Source organism: Scyliorhinus torazame, chromosome 8 (genome assembly GCF_047496885.1).
Source record: "Scyliorhinus torazame isolate Kashiwa2021f chromosome 8, sScyTor2.1, whole genome shotgun sequence".
Classification (NCBI taxonomy): Eukaryota; Metazoa; Chordata; class Chondrichthyes; order Carcharhiniformes; family Scyliorhinidae; genus Scyliorhinus; species Scyliorhinus torazame.
The window spans coordinates 48585766-48605467 of NC_092714.1; the positions used below are offsets into that span (position 1 = coordinate 48585766).

General features: G+C 46.6%; 1 protein-coding gene across 3 annotated transcripts in view; it reads left to right on the forward strand.

The window, feature by feature from the left end:
• Window positions 1-19702, forward strand: part of LOC140427822 (uncharacterized) — a 218228-nt gene that overhangs the window by 118280 nt on the left and 80246 nt on the right. For 2 of the 3 annotated variants that reach the window (XM_072513524.1, XM_072513523.1), the window contains exons 2-3: window positions 3593-3734; window positions 7035-7158. Coding sequence is in view for 1 of the 3 variants with exons in the window: in XM_072513523.1 (XP_072369624.1) it covers window positions 7156-7158 (3 nt within the window). In the remaining 2 variants the exon portion in view is untranslated. The remainder of the gene's footprint in view (window positions 1-3592; window positions 3735-7034; window positions 7159-19702) is intronic. The other variant, XM_072513525.1, reaches the window with a different exon arrangement.

Sequence of the window (19702 nt, forward strand, 5' to 3'; positions counted from 1 at the left end):
TCTGACCTACAATAAGGAGAAATGCGTGTTTAGCACCGACCGTCTAGCCATCCTAGGCTACCTAGTGCGAAATGGAGTCATAGGCCCCGACCCTGAATGCATGCACCCCCTCATGGAGTTCCCCCTCCCTCACTGCCCCAAGGCCCTAAAGCGCTGCCTCGGCTTCTTTAGCTATTATGCACAATGGGTCCCTAATTACGCAGACAAGGCTCGACCCCTGATCCAGTCCACAACCTTCCCCCTGTCGACGGAGGCCCGCCAGGCCTTCTGCCGCATCAAAGCGGACATCGCAAAAGCCACGATGCACACCATCGACGAGTCCCTCCCCTTCCAGGTCGAGAGCGATGCGTCCGACGTAGCTCTGGCGGCCACCCTCAACCAAGCGGGCAGGCCCGTGGCTTTCTTCTCCCGTACTCTCCATGCTTCAGAAATTTGCCACTCCTCGGTCGAAAAGGAGGCCCAGGCCATAGTAGAAGCTGTGCGACACTGGAGGCATTACCTGGCCGGCAGGAGATTCACTCTCCTCACGGACCAACGGTCGGTGGCGTTCATGTTCGACAATGCACAGCGGGGCAAGATTAAGAACGACAAGATCTTGCGGTGGAGGATAGAACTCTCCACCTTCAATTACGAGATCTTGTACCGTCCGGGGAAGCTAAATGAGTCTCCTGATGCCCTGTCCCGCGGCACTTGTGCCACAGCACAAGTGGACCTCCTCCGATCCCTCCACGAGGACCTCTGCCACCCGGGGGTCACTCGCTTTTTCCATTTTATCAAGACCCGCAACCTGCCCTACTCCATCGAGGAGGTCAGGACCGTCACCAGGGACTGCCAAATCAGCGCGGAGTGCAAACTGCACTTCTACCGGCCAGAGAGGGTGCACCTGATAAAGGCTTCCCGTCCCTTTGAACGCCTCAGTATGGATTTCAAAGGCCCCCTCCCCTCCACCGACCGCAACACGTACTTCCTTAACGTGATTGACGAATACTCCCGGTTCCCATTCGCCATCCCCTGCCCAAACATGACCACAACCGCCGTCATCAAGGCCCTCCAGGGTATCTTTACTCTGTTCGGTTTCCCCGCATACACACATAGTGACAGAGGGGTCCTCCTTCATGAGCGACGAACTGCGTCAATTCCTGCTCAGCAAAGGCATCGCCTCCAGCAGGACGACCAGTTACAACCCCGGGGAAACGGGCAGGTAGAGAGGGAGAACGGAACGGTCTGGAAGACCGACCTGCTGGCCCTTCGGTCCAGGAATCTCCCAGTCTCCCGCTGGCAAGAGGTCCTCCCAGTGGCCCTTCACTCCATTCGGTCGCTGCTCTGTGCTACCACAAACCAGACACCTCACGAACGTCTCCTTGTCTTCCCCAGGAAGTCCTCCTCCGGGACCTCGCTCCCAACCTGGCTAGCGACACCCGGACCCGTTCTGATGTGGAAACATGTGAGGGCGCACAAGTCAGACCCGTTGGTCGAGAGGGTCCACCTGCTGCATGCCAACCCCCAGTACGCCTACGTAGGGTTCCCCGACGGCTGCCAAGACACCGTCTCCCTTTGGGACCTGGCGCCCGCCAGAGCCCCACTGCACCCGAACCATTGCCCCCACCCCCACCCTCCCCACAGCACCTGACCGGAGGGTCAGTACTGCCGCCGCCCCTACTCAGCGCCGAACAGGCACCGACGCCCCCTACAGGCGCCCCTCCCCCCTGCCCACTTTTCGCCCCAACAGCACCACGATGCACGCCATCGACGAGGGTGACGAAGCGGTCAGGGAGGAAGACACCACGTTCCCGGAGCCACAACTGCCGGGGCCTACACCAGGATCATTGCCGAAGCCCAGGCGCTCCAGAAGGACAACCAGGCCACCCGATCGTCTGATTGCTGCACCATAAAACAATAAAAACTTTCTCTGTTACCCTCGACACCATGGTACCTGCAATACCTGGTCCTACCATGCAAAAGGCGACAGTAACACTGGCCATCACCCCGCTGGGTTCTTTTTTTACAGGGGGTGAATGTGGTAATACCAGGTATTGCAGTACCTGAGAGGTGGATGCCCATTGGCTAGACCTAGGAGTCTACCATTGGCCAACGTACGTAGCTCCGCCCTGAGAGGCGGGGTATAAGAACCCATGCCGTCCCAGCAGCCTTCACTTTCTGTATCGGAGCTGCTGGGTACAGTTCTAGCTGATTAAAGCCGATTAGTATGACTCTCCTTGTCTCACGAGTAATTGATTGTGCATCAGTTCTCACTTGAAGGATTCATCTGCCATGCATCACAGACCTTCCTTTTTGTTTCATCATAATGTCTATCACCCTCATTATCTGAGAAGCCCTGTCTTTGGCTGGCTTATCTTTCACCCTTGTTGGAAGGTAACTGGCCTCTACCTGCAGCATCTCTTCCCTGAAGGTCACCCATTGTTCTGTTATACTTTTTCCTGTCAGTCTCCAGTTCCATTTTATCCTAGTTAGATGCCTTATATCCCATGAGGTTAGATGACTAAAGAGTGGTCTCATTATGAATTTTAAAATGGTAAAGGGATGTGATAATGTAGATATTTCCTCTGTTGTGAGAATTCAGAAAAAACGCTAAGCATGTGCTTAAAATTAGGGCTAGGACATTAAAACACCAAGGCTCCTTGGACAGCACCTTCCAAACCCATGACCGCTATGACCTGGAAGGGCAAGGACAGCAGATTGTTTAGAGGGGATGTGAGGGAAAACCTTTTCACCCAGAGGATGGTGGGAGTCTGGAACTCAGTGCCGGAAACGCTGTTGGAGGCAGAGGTCCTCATAACATTTAAGAAATATTTAGATGAGCACTTGCGATGTCAAGGCAGACAAGGCTATGAGCCAAGTGCTGGAAAATGGGATTAAAATAGTTGGGTGTTTGCTTTTGACGGGCGCAGACGCGATGGGCTGAAGGGCATGTTCTGTGTTGTAGACCTCCACGATTTTTATGGCCACCCTCCAAGCCACTCACCATCCTGACTTGGAAATATATCACCATTCTTTCACTGTCACTTGGTCAAAATCCTGAAACTTCATCACTCACAGCACCGTGGGTGTACCTACCCCACATGGCAGCGGTTCAAGAAGGCAGCTCACCACCACCACCTTCTCAAGGGCAATTAGGGACGGGCAATAAATGCTGGCCTAGCCGGTGACGCCCACATCCTAGAAATTAATTTTAAGAAAACATGAAAGGTAATGGAAATCTGGAACTCACTGACTGAATACGTTGTGGATGCTATAATTCTTAAGAATGTGAGTTCAATTTGTGTTAGGTAAGGGTATTGAGGGATTTGGAGCAAAGGTGGATGAATCGAGTTGCGATACAGATCTACCGTAGTCTAATTGGCAGAACAGTCTTGAGCGAATAAATGGCCCACTCTTGCTCATATGTTCTATGACAAATTAGGGGTATAAAGCTATGAGCAGGTCTTAAAAACATAATTCCTGTTTTCTGAGGTGACTGAAAAATTATTAGACAGCAGCACTAGATGTCAAATTGTTGAGTCTGGCTTTACATGTAACTTTAACACATCCCCAATTGGCCTAACCTGATCATTGATTCCTCTTTGTTTTTCAGACCTGTCAATCTGGCATTTAAATCACCAGAAAGCAACGTCTTTGAATCACTGGACTTGAATATAAACTCTGCAGTTCCTTTCTAGCTGCACACGCCCAGACAAATTAGTGGAGGGAATCCCATTAGTTTCCAAGAAGGACAGGTGAGTAGACAAAGTTTAAATTCACAGCTATAGGACATAATATAAACCATTCTGCAAGAAAACCTATGCAGAAGCATGTTGCAGGGTAAATAACCTATCTTCCTGAGAATGTGAGATGTGAAGAAAGGAAAAATCAACAAAAAAATCAAACTTTACCTGAAAGACAGAAGAAGACAAGGGCCTAGAAGAGGAGGCTAAGTATAAACCTTTCTCCCACTGGTCATATCTCAATCAATCAAATGCTGGAGACATTTTTACGGCTATTATGATCAGGTAAGAAAACCAGGTAATATTTTAGTCGAGTTAAGCACATATTAAGGATCCGAGAATTGTCATTCAATATCTTTGAAAAACATAAACTAGAACTCAGAAAGAGGTCACTTGCCCCATCTTTATTGGTGCTAACTCTTCAACTGCACTCTTCACTCCAATCCCATTTCTCCTCTACTTTTATGGGTTTTTTTCAAATATTTAAATAATTCCATTTTAAAACGCTGCCACAACGCGGTCAAATATTCTAATCACCTTTTGTATGGAAATGGTTCTTCTAACTTTGTCCAATGAAAAGGCAATTTTAAAATATTTATTTCAGAACTGGATAAATGTCCTATTAGCATAGGCAGCACGGTAGCATAGTGGATAGCACAATTGCTTCACAGCTCCAGGGTCCCAGGTTCGATTCCGGCTTGGGTCACTGTCTGTGCGGAGTCTGCACGCTCTCCCCGTGTGTGCGTGGGTTTCCTCCGGGTGCTCTGGTTTCCTCCCACAATCCAAAGATGTGCAGGTTAGGTGGATTGGCCATGCTAAATTGTCCTTAGTGTCCAAAATTGCCCTTAGTGTTGGGGGGGTTACTGGGTTATGGGGATAGGGTGGAGGTGTGGCCTTGGGTAGGGTGCTCTTTCCAAGAGCCGGTGCAGACTCGATGGGCTGAATGGCCTCTTCTGCATTGTAAATTCTATGATATGATTCTATTCTGGATATCCGCATTTTTGACCTAAGGGAGTCAAAGCCTATTGGGGCCAGCAGGAAAGTGCATTCGAAGCCATGATCAGATGAACCATCATTTTACTGACTGATGATGAGGCCTTAGTGGCACAGTGGTAGCTCCCCTACTGCTGGAACAGACGCTCCAGGTTTGAGTCCAATACCAGGACTTGTTGACCACAGAAGGAACATTCATAATCAGCTCAGGAATCCTTCCATCTCTTCCCCACTATTCCCCAAAGGGTAAAAAGCAATGGGTGGAATCTTACCATATTTCTTCAAAGTGTCACTGCTCAGACTGAAAAGCAGCTTGCAGCACTCCAGCTGCACAGATCAATGTTCACTCATGAGCACACTCTGAGGAAAAGAAATCAGTGGACGTAGTTTACACCACCACTCAAGCGGGACGAGGCCTGATAGAGCTGGCAAGCCCAGCTCCACAGCGATCGGGGAGTCAACTTTAAAGTGCGCCCCGTTGAAGTATCGTTGGTATGCCCCCTCACTGCCCGCTTGCCCTATGCCTACAATTTTCCCCCTCACTACTCACTCTCCCTCCCACTACCAAACTGGAAAACCCCTCCCTCCATGGAGCTCCCAAAAGGACCTGCCTCTAGCACTATCCCCTGGCACTGCCCATTGGTACAGCTTGGCACTGTGTCAACCTGGAAGTACCAACCTGTACCAGGGAATCATTGCCTAGTATCCCAGTACCAGGGAGCAATGCAGGGCACTGCCCAAGCATGTCCCTCTCCCCCAGGGCCTATACTTAACATTGCACCACCGGAGAGATCCCCTCGACTGAACTGCGTCTTTGAAAACTTGTCATAAACATTATGGACAGGGCAGCACGGTGGCGCAGTGGGTTAGCCCTGCAGCCTCACGGCGCCGAGGTCCCATGTTTGATCCTGTCTCTGGGTCACTGTCTGTGTGGAGTTTGCACATTCTCCCCGTGTTTGCGTGGGTTTCGCCCCCACAACCCAAAGATGTGCAGGCTAGGTGGATTGGTCACGCTAAATTGTCCCTTAATTGGAAAAAATGAATTGGTCAACAAGCTTTGAATATTCGGCGAGGTGGGCATCAGGTGGTGGGGGGGCTGGCTAATAATATTAAAATGTATTGAAATGTATTAAAATGAGGCTCTCTCCCTTTGTGGGTGTGAACCTTGTGATGTCACCAGCGAGGGGCGGGGGAAATGGAAAACGTGGGCCGGGATTCTCCAGTGAGAATTGCGTTTGCCGATTCTGTCCAGATTTTCTGCCCCGTCGCCGTTCTCTCTGATGGCAAACATGGACTGAAAATCACCCTCAATGTGTTTGGGTGTAAAGATACATTAAAAGAAATTAAATGATGAAAACAGGCTCAAGGGGCCTAATGGCCTATCTTGTGGGTACTTATTTTGCTTTCATGTACTACCTGTGTTAATAAAACTGCCTGTGTCAACATTCAGACAATGCGGTCCCCAGTGTCCAATGTTTGATTTCAATGTCTCTCCATCAGCGTTTTATGATCCCTATTCAAAGGTCTCATGAGTGACTGTCTTTTGAGTTTCAAAAAGGACTCTTTGCCAATTTATTTCCTCAATACCAGCAGATATCCAAAGGACAAGTTTGAAGTCACAACCAAACAAAGGCAAGTGGAAGAAAAATTAGGTTACTGGGCCAACATAACAGAACCACCAAAAGAATCCCATGCCTGCTGGGATGATATGTGCTCGTTGTCTTTGAACACAAAGAACCCATTGCAAAGTCCCCAAATGCTCTTCGTGATTTGCGGGAGAAGCTCAATGTTTGATATGTCTATCTAAACAAGACGACAACAAAAGAAGCTGCCGTAAATGTTGTCACTGTGGACAGCTACAATGTGCCACATACTATAGATTTATCGTCTATTTGCTCACCCTGCCGCCTCCCTTGTCATCTCTAATATGTGTGCTGCTTCGCTGAAAGTGGTTGACCCACATACTGAGGTGGCAGACAGCTGGAAAATATGACTTTTGAGATAAGTTTGCAAAACAAAATTAACAGCAGACCATTTTTTATTTAGTGCTCAGACATAAAAAAGTACAAACACTGTATGACTGGTTAACTGGTTTGTTAAAATTAGCTATGGAAGGTATGAGTTCATTTTTATCCAAAAAGGTTTTTATTATGTTACGTAGATTTAAAGTACACGATTTAATGATCTTTTAGCACTCAGCATGTTTTGAGGTTAAAAGTACTCAATAATGTCATTATAGAATGCATTAGGATCAATGCACTTTTTCTTAATGGTCATTAAGGTGGCTTTTACAGTGCAAACTTTTGTTGTTTGTTTTAGGTTTCTAGCCTGACCACAACCTGTAACTGAACAAGGACGACCTTTTTATCATTGCTGCCAACTGTGGCATATTGAAAGTGCCAGGTTAGAAATTCAAAAGAAGCAGTCTGCAAGTCCATTTATGGTAAATATCAGTGACAAAAGTACAAAGAAAATTTAGAGAACCTTTAACAAACTCAACATGGAAAACATTATTCACTTGGGCAAGAGCCAATCGAAACATAGCCATTTTCAAAAGGTTTTATCTGATACTTCTCACCAGATGCAAAAATCCTACATTTTGTACCTAAATTGCTGAGGGATCTGATTGTTGCCTCCCATCACACTAAAGAGTTGCAGTGGAGGAAAGGAATGGAAACTTGAAAGAAATATATAAATCATGGATGTTTTACAGTCAAATATTTGGCAGCCCTCTTAAGGTGTGGACCTACCTTTTAGTCATGGAGATATTTTCACAAGAGATATATGAAGAACAACTGTGAACAAAATGTTTGATTGTAGACCACAAAACCTTTCCAGTCTCAATGTTATTTAATGTAAAATTTGTTTGAAAAGAATTCTGCATTTTAAGATCCAACACAAGCTCCATTGTAAACTATTATTGCAGGATACAATATATAAAGAAACGGCTCTTAACATCAGCAAGGTGCTGGAAAAGAATTTCCATTGTAAATATGCAGGATCCAATTGTAAATCATAGCACTAAATGTTCAGGCATTGGATCAGTGTATGCTGTAGGGAATCATTAAATTGTGAAATCCAGGAATGACAATTCTGACAACTACACATATTGGGTGGGGTTCACCGTCCCGCCAGTCCCATTTTACAGCTCCCACTCCCCGCAGCGGGATTTTCCTTTCGCGCAGCCAGCTAATGGGATTTCCCATTGTGGACCACCCCACGCCGTCGGGAAATGCGCAGGCATAGATACGCTGTCGGCGGGGTGAGAATCCCGCAGTTTATCTTTCTCCTGTTGGGAGCATATCTTTGGGGCCGTAAGACCCAACATTTTAGGAAAGGGAGGAGGGAAGGATGCCTTGAGATCCACATTCCTGTAAGAGTCGCTGATTGATCTTGAAAGATAAGAGGATTGACAGGCTAGGTCTCTTTCTTCTTGAGAAGAGATGGTTGGGGGCATGGTGGGGAGGGTGGGGGAGGGGGTGACACAGGGGTGACCTCGTAAAGCTCTTTAAATTTCTGAAAGGCTTTGCTACGGCGAGAAAGTTTCCTTTTCTGGCAAACATTTAAGGGGATATTTCAGAATACACGGAATAGATACATTCCAATGAGAAAGTAAAGTGTCAAGGGGAGAGTCCACCATCCATGGTTAACTAAAAGGGAGAGACAGTATCAAGCTTAGAGAAATAGTGTATAATTGCGCAAAGATGGGTGTCAAAGATTGAACAGAATATAAAAACCAGAAAAATCTTAACAAGGAGGGAAAAATTAGGGTACAAGACAACGCTAGCTAGAAATACAAAGACAGATGATGTTTCAAGCGATATTTTAAAAAGAAAGGAGTTTTTATAGTGAGCATTGGTCTGACAGAAAGTGAGTGGGGGGAGATAATAATGGAAAATGAGGCAGATGAATTGAACAGATATTTTGCATCAATCTTCACTATTGACGGTAAAAGTAACATCCCAGAAATAACTGTAAGACAGTAATTGGAGGAAGTCAAGAAAATGCCAATCACTGGGGAAGTGGAACTCAGCAAATGTTTGGAACTCCAGGGTGACAAGTATTTGGGTCCTGATGGACTTCATTGTAGGATCTTAAAAGAAGTGTCTAGTCAGATAGTTGTGTTGGTTTTAATTTTCCAAAATTCACTAGATTCAGGGAACGTTCCAATCGATTGGAAAGTGGGTAATGTGGCTCCTGTGTTCAAAAATGGAGGGAGATAGGGCAGCACCTGGCAGAGTGGTTAGTACTGCTGCCTACAGCGCTGAGGACCGGGGTTCGAATCCCGTCCTTGAGTCACTGTCCATGTGGAGTTTGTACATTCTCCCCATGTCTGCGTGAGTTTCATCCCCCACAACCCAAAGATGTGCAGGTTAGGTGGATTGGTCACACTAAATTGCCCCTTAATTGGAAAAAAATAATTGGGTACTCTAATATTTTTTTAAAAGGGAGGGAGACAGAAAGCAGGAACAATAGACCAGTTAGCTTAACATCTTTCGGAGGAAAAATGCTCTGAGCCATTATTACAGATGTGATACCAGGGCACTTGGATAAATTCAAAGTAATCAGGCAGAGTCAACATGGTGCTGTGAAAGGGAAATCTGTAGCGGGATTCTCCTATCCCCTGCCGGATCAGAGAATCCCCGGGGCCGGCGCGCTTCCCGCCCCGCTTACCGACACCGGCTGCTGTGTTCTCCGGTGCCGTTTTTCGGGCGGGGGCGTGATTCCCACCACGCGGTCGGGGGCCGTTGGCAGCGGCCGCCCCGGCGATTCTCCGGGCCATGATGGGCCAAGCGGCCGTCCATTTTTGGCCAATTCCACTGGCGGCAATCACTCAACTCACGTACCGGCAGGACCTGGCAGGTAAGTCGGCGGGGGCGGGCTTGTTCCATGGGGGCACTTCTTCCTCCCGCGCCGACCCCTGTAGGGCTCCGTCATGGCCGGCGTGGAGAAGAGATCCCCTGCGCATGTGCCAAAATACGCTGGCCAGTCTGCGCATGCGCGGAACCACGCAGGCGGTTCCGCGCATGCGCGAGATCACGCCGACCCTTCGGCGCATATGTGAACTCGCTTTGGCGCTGGCTGGAGCGGCGGCAACCCCTCCGGCATCCAACTAGCCCCCAAAAGTGCGCAGAATTCCGCACCTTCGGGAGCTGTTGACGCCGGAATGGTTGGCGCCGGTTCTCCCGCCGGCGTGGGGACTTAGTTCCCAGAAGGGAGAATCCCGGCCCATGTTTAACCAATTTATTAGAGCCCTTTGAAAAAATGGTGCTCTTAATAATGGGGAATAACTTAAATCTTCAGAAGGGATTTGATAAACCTCCTCATCAAAGGTTATTGCAGAAAACGAAAGCTCATGATGTCAGAGTAACATATTAGTATGGATAGAAGATTGGTTAGCTAAAAGAGAAACAGAGAGTGTGCTGAAATGGATTATTTTCTAGTTAGCAGAATGTGACAAGTGGTGTGCCACAGGGATCAATGCTGGGACCTCAACTCTTTACAATTTATATAAATGAAGCAGATGACTGGATTGATGGTATGGTTGCTAAATAAACTGTTGACACAAAGATGGGTAGGATTACTAAGTTGTGAAGTGCACATAAGGAGGCTACAAAAGGATATAGTTAGGTTATGTGAGTGGGTAAAGATCTGACAAATGGAATATAGATTCTCCGGCTCCGTTTTTTCGGCGGGGGCGGGAATCGCGTCGCGCCGGTCGGGGGCCATTGGCAGTGCCCCCCCCCCCGGCGATTCTCCGCTCCGCGATGGGCCGAGTGGCTGCCCGTTTTCGGCCAGTCCCGCCGGCGTAAATCAAACATGGTCCTTACCGGTGGGACCTGGCTCTGCGGGCAGCCTTTGGAGTCCTCAGGGGATCTGGGCCCCGAATTTGGCCTGATCCGCGATTGGAGCCCACTGATTTGCGGGTGGGCCTGTGCCATGGGGGCACTCTTTCCCTCCGCGCCAGCCGCTGTAACGGTCCACCATGGCCGGCGCAGAGAAGAACCCCTCTGCGCATGCGCTGGGATCACGGCAGAATACGCTGGTGCTCCCACGCATGCGCCAACACGCGGCGGCCCTTCGGCGCCGGTTGACGTGGCGCCAACCCCGCCGGTGCCGGCCTAGCCCCTGAAGGTGCGGATGATTCCGCACCTTCTGGGCGACCCAACACCGGAGTGGTTCACGCCACTCCTCGGCGCCGGTACGGCCTGCCCCGCTGGATAGCGGAGAATCCCGGCCATAATGTGGGAAAGTGTGAGGATGCCCATTTTGGCAGAAAAAATAAAAAAAAGAAGCATATTGTGTCAATGGTGAGAAATTGCACAGCTCTGAGATGCAGAGGGATCTGGGTGTCCTGGTGCACAAGTCGCAAAGGGTTAGTATACAGATGCAGCAAGTAATTAACAAAGCTAACAAAATGTTATCATTTATTGCAAGTGGAATTGAGTACAAGAGTCGGGAGATTATGATTCAGTTATACAGATCCTCGGTGAGAACACATATGGAGTACTGTGTACAGTAATGGTTTCCTTAATTAGGCTTGTATCCGCTGGAATTTAGAAGAGTAAGAGACAACTTGATTGAAACGTATAAGATCCTGATGGGACTTGTCAGGGTAGATGCGCAAAGAATGTTGCCTCGTGTGGGAGAGTCTGGAACTAGGGACCACTATTTAAAAATAAGGGGTTACCCATTTAAGACAGAGGAGAGGGAGAAAGATTGACTCAGAGGGCAGCAAGACTGAGGAATTACTTTTCTCAAAAGGTAGTTGAGGCCGAATCCTTGAATATCTTTAAGACAAAGGTAGATAAGATTCTTGATAAGCGAGGAGGTGAGGATTATCAGGGGTAGCCGGGAATGTGAGGTTGAGGTTAAAACTAGATCAGTCACGATCTTCTTGAACGGCAGAGCAAGTTTGAGGGGCTGAGTGGGCAGCACGGTAGCACTGTGGATAGCACAATTGCTTCACAGCTCCAGGGTCCCAGGTTTGATTCCGGCTTGTGTCACTGTCTGTGCGGAGTCTGCACATCCTCCCCGTGTGTGCGTGGGTTTCCTCCGAGTGCTCCGGTTTCCTCCCACAGTCCAAAGATGTGCAGGTTAGGTGGATTGGCCATGATAAATTGCCCTTAGTGTCCAAAATTGCCCTTAGTGTCCAAAATTGCCCTTAGTGTTGGGTGGGGTTGCTGGGTTATGGGGATAGGGTGGCGGTGTTGACCTTGGGTAGGGTGCTCTTTCCAAGAGCCGGTGCAGTCTCAATTGGCCGAATGGACTCCTTCTGCACTGTAAATTCTATGATAATTCTTTTTCTATGAGTGGCCTACTCCTCCTCCTAATTCATATGTTCGTATGGAGAAGAACATAACTAGAGGCCATTAATATAAAATAGTTACCATGAAATCCAATAGGGAATTCAGGAGAAATTTCTTCACCCAAAGAGTGGTGAGAATGTGCAATTTGCTACCATGGGGAGTGGTTGAAGCTAATGGATACATTTTAGGGGAAGCCAGATGAGCATTTGAGGGCGATGGGAATAGAAGGCAGATTTAAGTGAGGAAGATGCAAGAAGGCTCAAGTGGAACATAAACACCTGTGCTGGCTGAATGGCCTGTTTCTGTACTATATCCAAGTAATGCTATGTAGTAATGCTTTGATTGCATTTGATAACATTGTTGAAACATTTGTCCCTGTGCTTCCGCCCAGCCGGTAAAAATAAACTGCGTTTGAGAGAAACCATGCACACAATATTAATAATGAACATGTTAGTTCATTTGCATCATTTCCTCTCCACAGTAGTTCAGTTAAAATATATTTTAGCCATTTACATAAAACATGCAAGAGTATTTGTTCCAAGAACTTTAACGTAGAAAATGTTATAATCGGCTCTTGGGTCTCTATAGTATATACCTACGCCATTCACAAAAAACCTGGGCATTTCACTCTGCAATTAATGGGAACCCATCTACATTCAGCAGACCCACAGGTTATGAACTAAAATGCAGGAAAATAAAAATGGTTGGATCTACTTTATTATCAAACCATAGACCTCGAAATTGCCTTTGGGGTGACTGTGAGCATATCAATGCTTATGAGTTCAAAACAATTAATTATTCTGCTGTTTTAATGGAAGCTAACCCTGATTATTTCGAATGAATTAGCATCTCTGTTAACATGCCAGACCCAGAGATTGTATGCAAACACATTAAATGTTTGTGTAGTAATATTTGCACAAATAACTTCAGGGCCTTAAGAGCATATTTATTCTAAACCCATCAATTCACTCCTTGGATAACACAAGTCAATCACATCTTCAGGCAAAACTTATATTTGTTATAAAGAATATTTCTGTACAATTTACTGTATTGCTGATACATTAGAATGGAAACATTTCTGAAAAATATATCTTAGAGGCCGAACTTAGGAACCTTTGATAAGTAACAGCAGAACTCAATATTTGCACAATTTAATACTTAAATACTCTGTATGAGTTTCTATTTTGTTTGGCCTGCAGCTTCGTTTTGCTATCACTGGTTGCTGATGTGGGTAGACTGAGTTATTGAAGTAGTTGAAACAGTACGTCAGTTCAGCTGGATTCTACATAGGTACAGTTTGTTATGATTGGAAACCTGCATTGTTTTAGCTGTTTGGAAAGTCTTTATTGCTGTGAATGGACATCTGTTTTGTATAGTCAGTTTATCCCTTTTGTTGCTCACTACCAAAAGAAGTAATTGATACCATAGATAGTTTTAAGGGGCAGCTAGATAAACACATAGAGGAAAAAGGAATTGAAGGTTATACTGATAAGGTTTGATGAAGTGGAGCATTATCACGAGCACGGTCCAGTTCGGTAATGGCCTGTTTCTGTCCTGTACATCCTGAATAATTCTATGTACAGCTGCCCTCTATGGTGGGAGCTGTATGGACTTTAGATGGTCTTAATTTTGAAACTGATTAATCCTCACATGGCTATGCACGGCTTCAATGGCATGATATTAATTTTAGTGGCCTGTTTTTTGAGGGATTAGAAGTCCTTCATTGATGCAGATATAGATTGAAGGTCTTTATCTGTAGAACTAGAATCCCACAAGGTTATGATTATAAACTTTAATAGTGGGAAGAGCCCTTTACTCAGTAGTGGGCAACCTGTGGCCCATCTGGGTTCCGAGTGTGGCCCACGAGACATTTTGTTGATCGTTACCCACGCATAAGGTTGCCACATTCCGCTGATTTCTGCTGCGTAGCTTTCTTCCTACCTGTATGACTGAAGTGATTCGCACGTAAAGCAAGGGTAAGTGAAGAGAGGTGCCTGCTGATTTCTCACAACATTGACTGTGAGAGCCGTGCACCCCCTCTGCGTCTATAGTATAAATTATTTTGTTTTCACCATTTAAAGTTGATGATAGTTCTATTAATATATAAATGATTATGTGTTTTCTATAGCTTGTTATGAAATACTTGACATGCATTAAATGTATTTAACCTGGGTCATGGTTAGTGAACAAGCCCGATTTCAATCTTGCGGCCCACAGAGATGAAGGAGGGCCACTCATGCAGCCCTCTCGCTAGTCTAGGTTGCCCATCACTGCCTTTGATTTTTTCATAGAATTTACAGTGCAGAAGGAGGCCATTCAGCCCATTGAGTCGGCACTGGCTCTTGGAAAGAGCACCTTACCCAGGCCCACACACCCACACTATCACCATAACCCATTAACACCACCCAACACTAAGGGCAATTTTGGACACAAAGGGCAAATTTAGCATTGGCCAATCCACCTAACCTGCATGTTTTTGGACTGTGGGAGGAAACCGGAGCACCCGGAGGAAACCCACGCAGACACAGGGAGAACGTACAGACTCCGCACAGACAGTGACCCAAGCTGGGAATCGAACCTGGGACCCTGGAGCTGTGAAGCAATTGTGCTAACCACTATGCTACCGTGCTGCCCATTTTGGTTTACATGTAGTCTATTAACAGGTAGCAGCAACTTAGACTAAGAGTGCAAAGCTCATTTACAATTCACCATGAGCTGTGACAAAAGAAAACCATCAGAACCCGCTTTGTAATAAAAACCCAATCAGTTCATTGATGATCTTCAGGGAAGGAAGCCTTGCATTCAGTAAATTATTCTCAATAGCCATGCTAATGGTTCAAAGTAAAGGCCCACCACCAGCTTCTCAAGGCAACTGAGTAATAAATGGATAATAAATGTGACCTGGCTTAGATTAGATCTATGTCCTACCCTGATATATTACTCACCGGCCAGTGACAAAGAATTCCTAAAACAGGCTAAAGATCAGCCCAGATTCAAAATTGAGATCTTAAAGCTAATGAAGGGGGTATTATTTTTATTGAAAATGAATCTCCTTTATCTGTGCATATTTTGGCCTTTTAGGTGTTAACTATGCTATGTTCATTGGGAAGCTTTAGAATAGTTCGGATCTGACTCTGACATGGGTGGGGGGGGGGGAGAAACCTGACAGAAATTCAGTCTGGGCTTGTCCAATCGTCAGGCAATGATCTATTTGTTGAGGTGCAAATTTCAGCTTTAACAATCAAAACCATCTGTCTTACTTATTTTCAAGTTTTCTTCCACAATAAAAAAGTATGAGGGCAAGGGGCCCACATGTTGCAACAGCTTCCATGTATCTAGAATTTGTTCTTTTAAAGGACATTTGGTTGGAATTTAAAGATAAAAATCAATCCGCGATGTGCTGAGTGCTGATAGCTCATTTGGCAAGAAATGTTATGCTTGGAAATCAGGATTATCCAAGATCAGGTTTTTTTTATATGTCCGATTTATAAAACCAATGTACCTTCACCCTATCAAATTAATCTTTAAACAATTCAGTCTAAATGACGTGAATAGCAAACAAAATATATGCTTTTAAGTGAGTGAATTTGCTTAACTGTGTTGCTATCTGTAAGTGAATTGCGTGAGTAGATTGTCTTTATTCACAATCACTCTAACATCAGTCAAGACGATTGGAAATTTTTCTATGTATTATGGTTGGATGAGACAATCTTACAAGGGCAGTGAATCTGAATGGTTTTGAAACTGTATTCTTGAATCATCTAGGTCTTTATATGAAGATTTTGCTTGTTTATTCCTATAAACAGTAATCTGTTTTAATCAATGACACTCAGCTTTGCATCCCTACCCAATTGTTGCAGTACAATTCCACTGCCTGTCATCAAGTCTTAAATGAGTTATTACTTCCTCCAGCTAAACATTGGCAACAGTACCTTCCAAACCCATGACCTCTACCACCTAGAAGGACCCAGATGCATGGGAACGTCATCAGCTGGAGGTTTCCCTCCAAGCCAAACACCATCCTGATTTGGAAGTATATCGCCGTTCCTTCACTGTCACTGGGTCAAAATCCTGGAATTCCCTCCCGAACAGCACTGTGGGGGTGTGTGCATCACATGGTCAGCAGTGGTTCAAGAAGGCAGCTCATCACCACCTTCTCAGGGGCAATTAAAGATTGGCACTTAGTTCTGGCCTAGCCAGTGACGGCCACATCTGTGAAAGAATATTTTTTTTAAACTAGCTGTTCTATCCTGTTCAGTCCTGTTTCCCTTCATCCTACATATCGTCCAGCCTTAACAAAAACCTTTTCCTCTATCTTTCAGATGTTTAGGAACAACTCATCAATACCAACTCCCCTCCAAATAGTTCTTCCCCTTCACGTCTCTCTGACCCCATCCCTTCTTCTAATCTCACCTCTTTCTGTGTATTCATGATACCCTCAAATGCTGAAAGGACTTAGCTTCATGCCCTTAGGGCAATACCTTATGGATTTTGAGCTTGGCACAGTGCCGATCTCTTCTGTCACCTTCAGCTCTGCCCACAGTTCTTTGACCAGGAGCCCGCCACTGGCTCTGTGGACCCCTTTCATCCGTCTCCAATATTCTCCTTCGATCTGAACCCCTCCCCCTGCTCTTTAACGTTTACAAATCTTTTCATTGAGAAATTGCTGACATGACGTTGACCATCGCAATTTCTCTGTTCCCCCCACTCACTTTAGCCTCTCAAAACTTGTTGCACACTGTTCTCTTAGGACCAACACTAACATTGCGAGAAAATCTGTTGACAAGGGTGGAGCTTGCATTGCCTGGTGCACGAACCTCTATCTAGCAGAGGCTAGACTCTTCGACACTTCCTCCTACTTCCTCCTGGACTATGACCCCAGCACTCTATTTCAAGACATTGTTTCCAGGACTGTCACTGACGATGGGGCGGGATTCTCCACTCCCGCGCCGAAGTGGCCGCGCCGTCGTGAACGCTATTGAGGTTCACGACGGCGCGAAACAGCCCCGATCCCGACCGATTCAGGCCCTGACAATGGGCCAGGATCAGGGCCGCGTCATCTACACGCGCCAGGCCTTGTCGCCCGCCGAAAGGCGGCGCCGCATAGATGACGCGGCCGGCACCGCATAACGGCCGTCATCCTCGCATGCGCGGGTTGGCCGGCGCCAACCCGCGCGTGCGTGGTTGCCGTCCTCTCTAAGTCCGCCCCGCAAGAAGATGGGGGACGGATCTTGCGGGGCCGCGGAAGGAAGGAGGTCCTCCTTCAGAGAGGACGGCCCGACGATCGGTGAGCATCGATCGCGGGCCACCCCACATTTGAGATACCCCCCCCGGTGCAGGATCCCCCCTCGCCCCCCCCCAGCGTTCACGCACCGCTCACGACGGCAGCGACCAGGTGTGGACGGCGCCGGGGGGGAACCTGCCGTTTTGGTCTGGCCGCTCGGCCCATACGGGCCTGAGAATAGCGGGGGTGCCGGAGAATCGCCATTTTGGGTGTCTCCGGCGATTCTCCGGCCTGCGGCCCGCGAAACTCGACCGGGCCGTTCCCGCCGCTTGGGAGAATCACGGGAGGGCGTCGAACCGGCGTCCCGGGAAATTTTGCCGGCCCAGGCGATTCTCCCAACCGGCGCGGGAGTGGAGAATCGCACCCATGTAGCCCCAAACCCGAATAGCCTCGCTTTTATCTCCTTCCCAAGATCTACACAAAAGACAATCCTGATAGACCGATCCGCTCAGACTGCTCCTGGCTCACTGAACTGATTTCTTCCTATCATTATTCTATTTTTTCTCCTCTTGTCCAGTCTCTCCCCACCTACACCAGAGAGTCTTTCGATGCCCTCTGTCACTGTAACAGTTTCCAATTTCATGGCCTGGACCATCGCCTCTTCAACATGGACGTCCAACCTCTCTACTTCCATCCCACAGCAGGATGGTTTGGGGAAGTCTCTGCTTCTTACAAAACAGAGATCCAAACAGTTTCTATTGGCCACCACTGTCCTCCACCTTGCTAAATTTGTTATCTTATTAAACAAAGGGACTGGTTTAGCACAGTGGGCTAAACAGCTGACTTGTAATGCAGAACAAGGCCAGCAGCGCGGGTTCAATTCCCATACCAGCCTCCCCGAACAGGCGGCGGAATGTAGCGACTAGGGGCTTTTTTCAGTAACTTCATTGAAGCCTAGTTCTGACAATAAGCGATTATTATTGTTATTATTATTATTAAATTATCTTTTAATTCCTAACACTTCGCCCCAAACAGCACCGTGGGTATACCTTTACCATATTGATTCCTGCTATGGGTATCCACATGTAGGCCAGACCAGGTAAGGACAGCAGATTTCTTGCCCTGGAGTGCATTTTGTTTGAGATTGAAACAATTAAACTAAATTAAACTAAGAGAAAAATCAAAAGAGCAGCCCCTTAAAAGGACACTGCATCAAGCAAAATAAAATTGCAAAGGAAACTTAAAATATCAAACCAAAATCCGTTCAATGGGATCGATAAACTACCCCAGTTCTTGCGGTTCCCACTGTGCATGGAAGGCCTCAATGATGCCAACAGACTGTTTACCTTTTTCTCCTGCCCAGCATGTGTTATCCAGGTCTCACCAAGTCGAAAAGTGTGCTGAGGCTTGATAGACTTGCAATTTGGTGTTCTCAGTCAGCTTGCTGCTGTTCCACACTCTCTTACTTAACTTGGACATAACAGCTGCAACTTTTAGGACGCGTCGAATGATTTCAGCATCACGTGACAGATTGCTGGTGATTATGAAGCCTCAATATGTGAACAGCCTCCAGCATCACATTATCAATGTTGAGAGGTGGCACCAATGCAACATCCTGGATCATGACATTTGTCTTTCTGGTATTGATGGTCGAACCAAACTCTATAATCACCTGAGAGAGTCTGTCTACTTGCCCCTGAAGATGTTCCTCATTATGGAATTCTAGTGCGGTATTGTCACCATAGTGCAGAAGGAGGCCATTCGGCCCATTGGGTCTGCACCGACCCTCTGAAAAAGAACCCCAGCTAGACCCAATCCCCCACCCTATCCCCTTTATGTTGGATCTCAAGCAGAAAGAAAGCTTCCCGTCAGTCCTGGTAAGGATATAGACACCTTAGGTAGATTGCCTGAAGGTGTATGACAACAGCAAAGAAAAGAATGTGCCAGTGTATTGGTACTCGAACACAAACCTCTTTGATTCCACTGTGGCTCTTAAAGGGATCCAATGTTGCCCCATCATAGATGATCTTATTGATCACATTGTCACATAAATAGGGAATCATATTGAGCAGCTTCATTAGACAGCTAACTTTCTCCAACACCTCCAATAGAATCCCTCTGCTCACATAGCCGAATACCTTGGTGAAATTGATAAAAGCAATATATAATGGCCCCCTTTGTTTGCAGCATTTCTCTTGCTGCTGGCTGAGAAAATCTTATCAATTGTAGAATTTGGGGTTCTGAAATCACATTAGAATTTTTGTAAGGGCCACGAAGAATCCAGCACGAGTTTTAAGGATACAAAGTAATAACATTTATTTACTATAACATATATACATAACAGTAGCAGTAACTTCCCTTGCTACATACTCCTTCCTGCTGGTTCCTGAACTGGCCAGCTTTATTTATACTAGGAGTTTACTCGTGGTTTCTCCGCCCCCCCTCATTGGGGA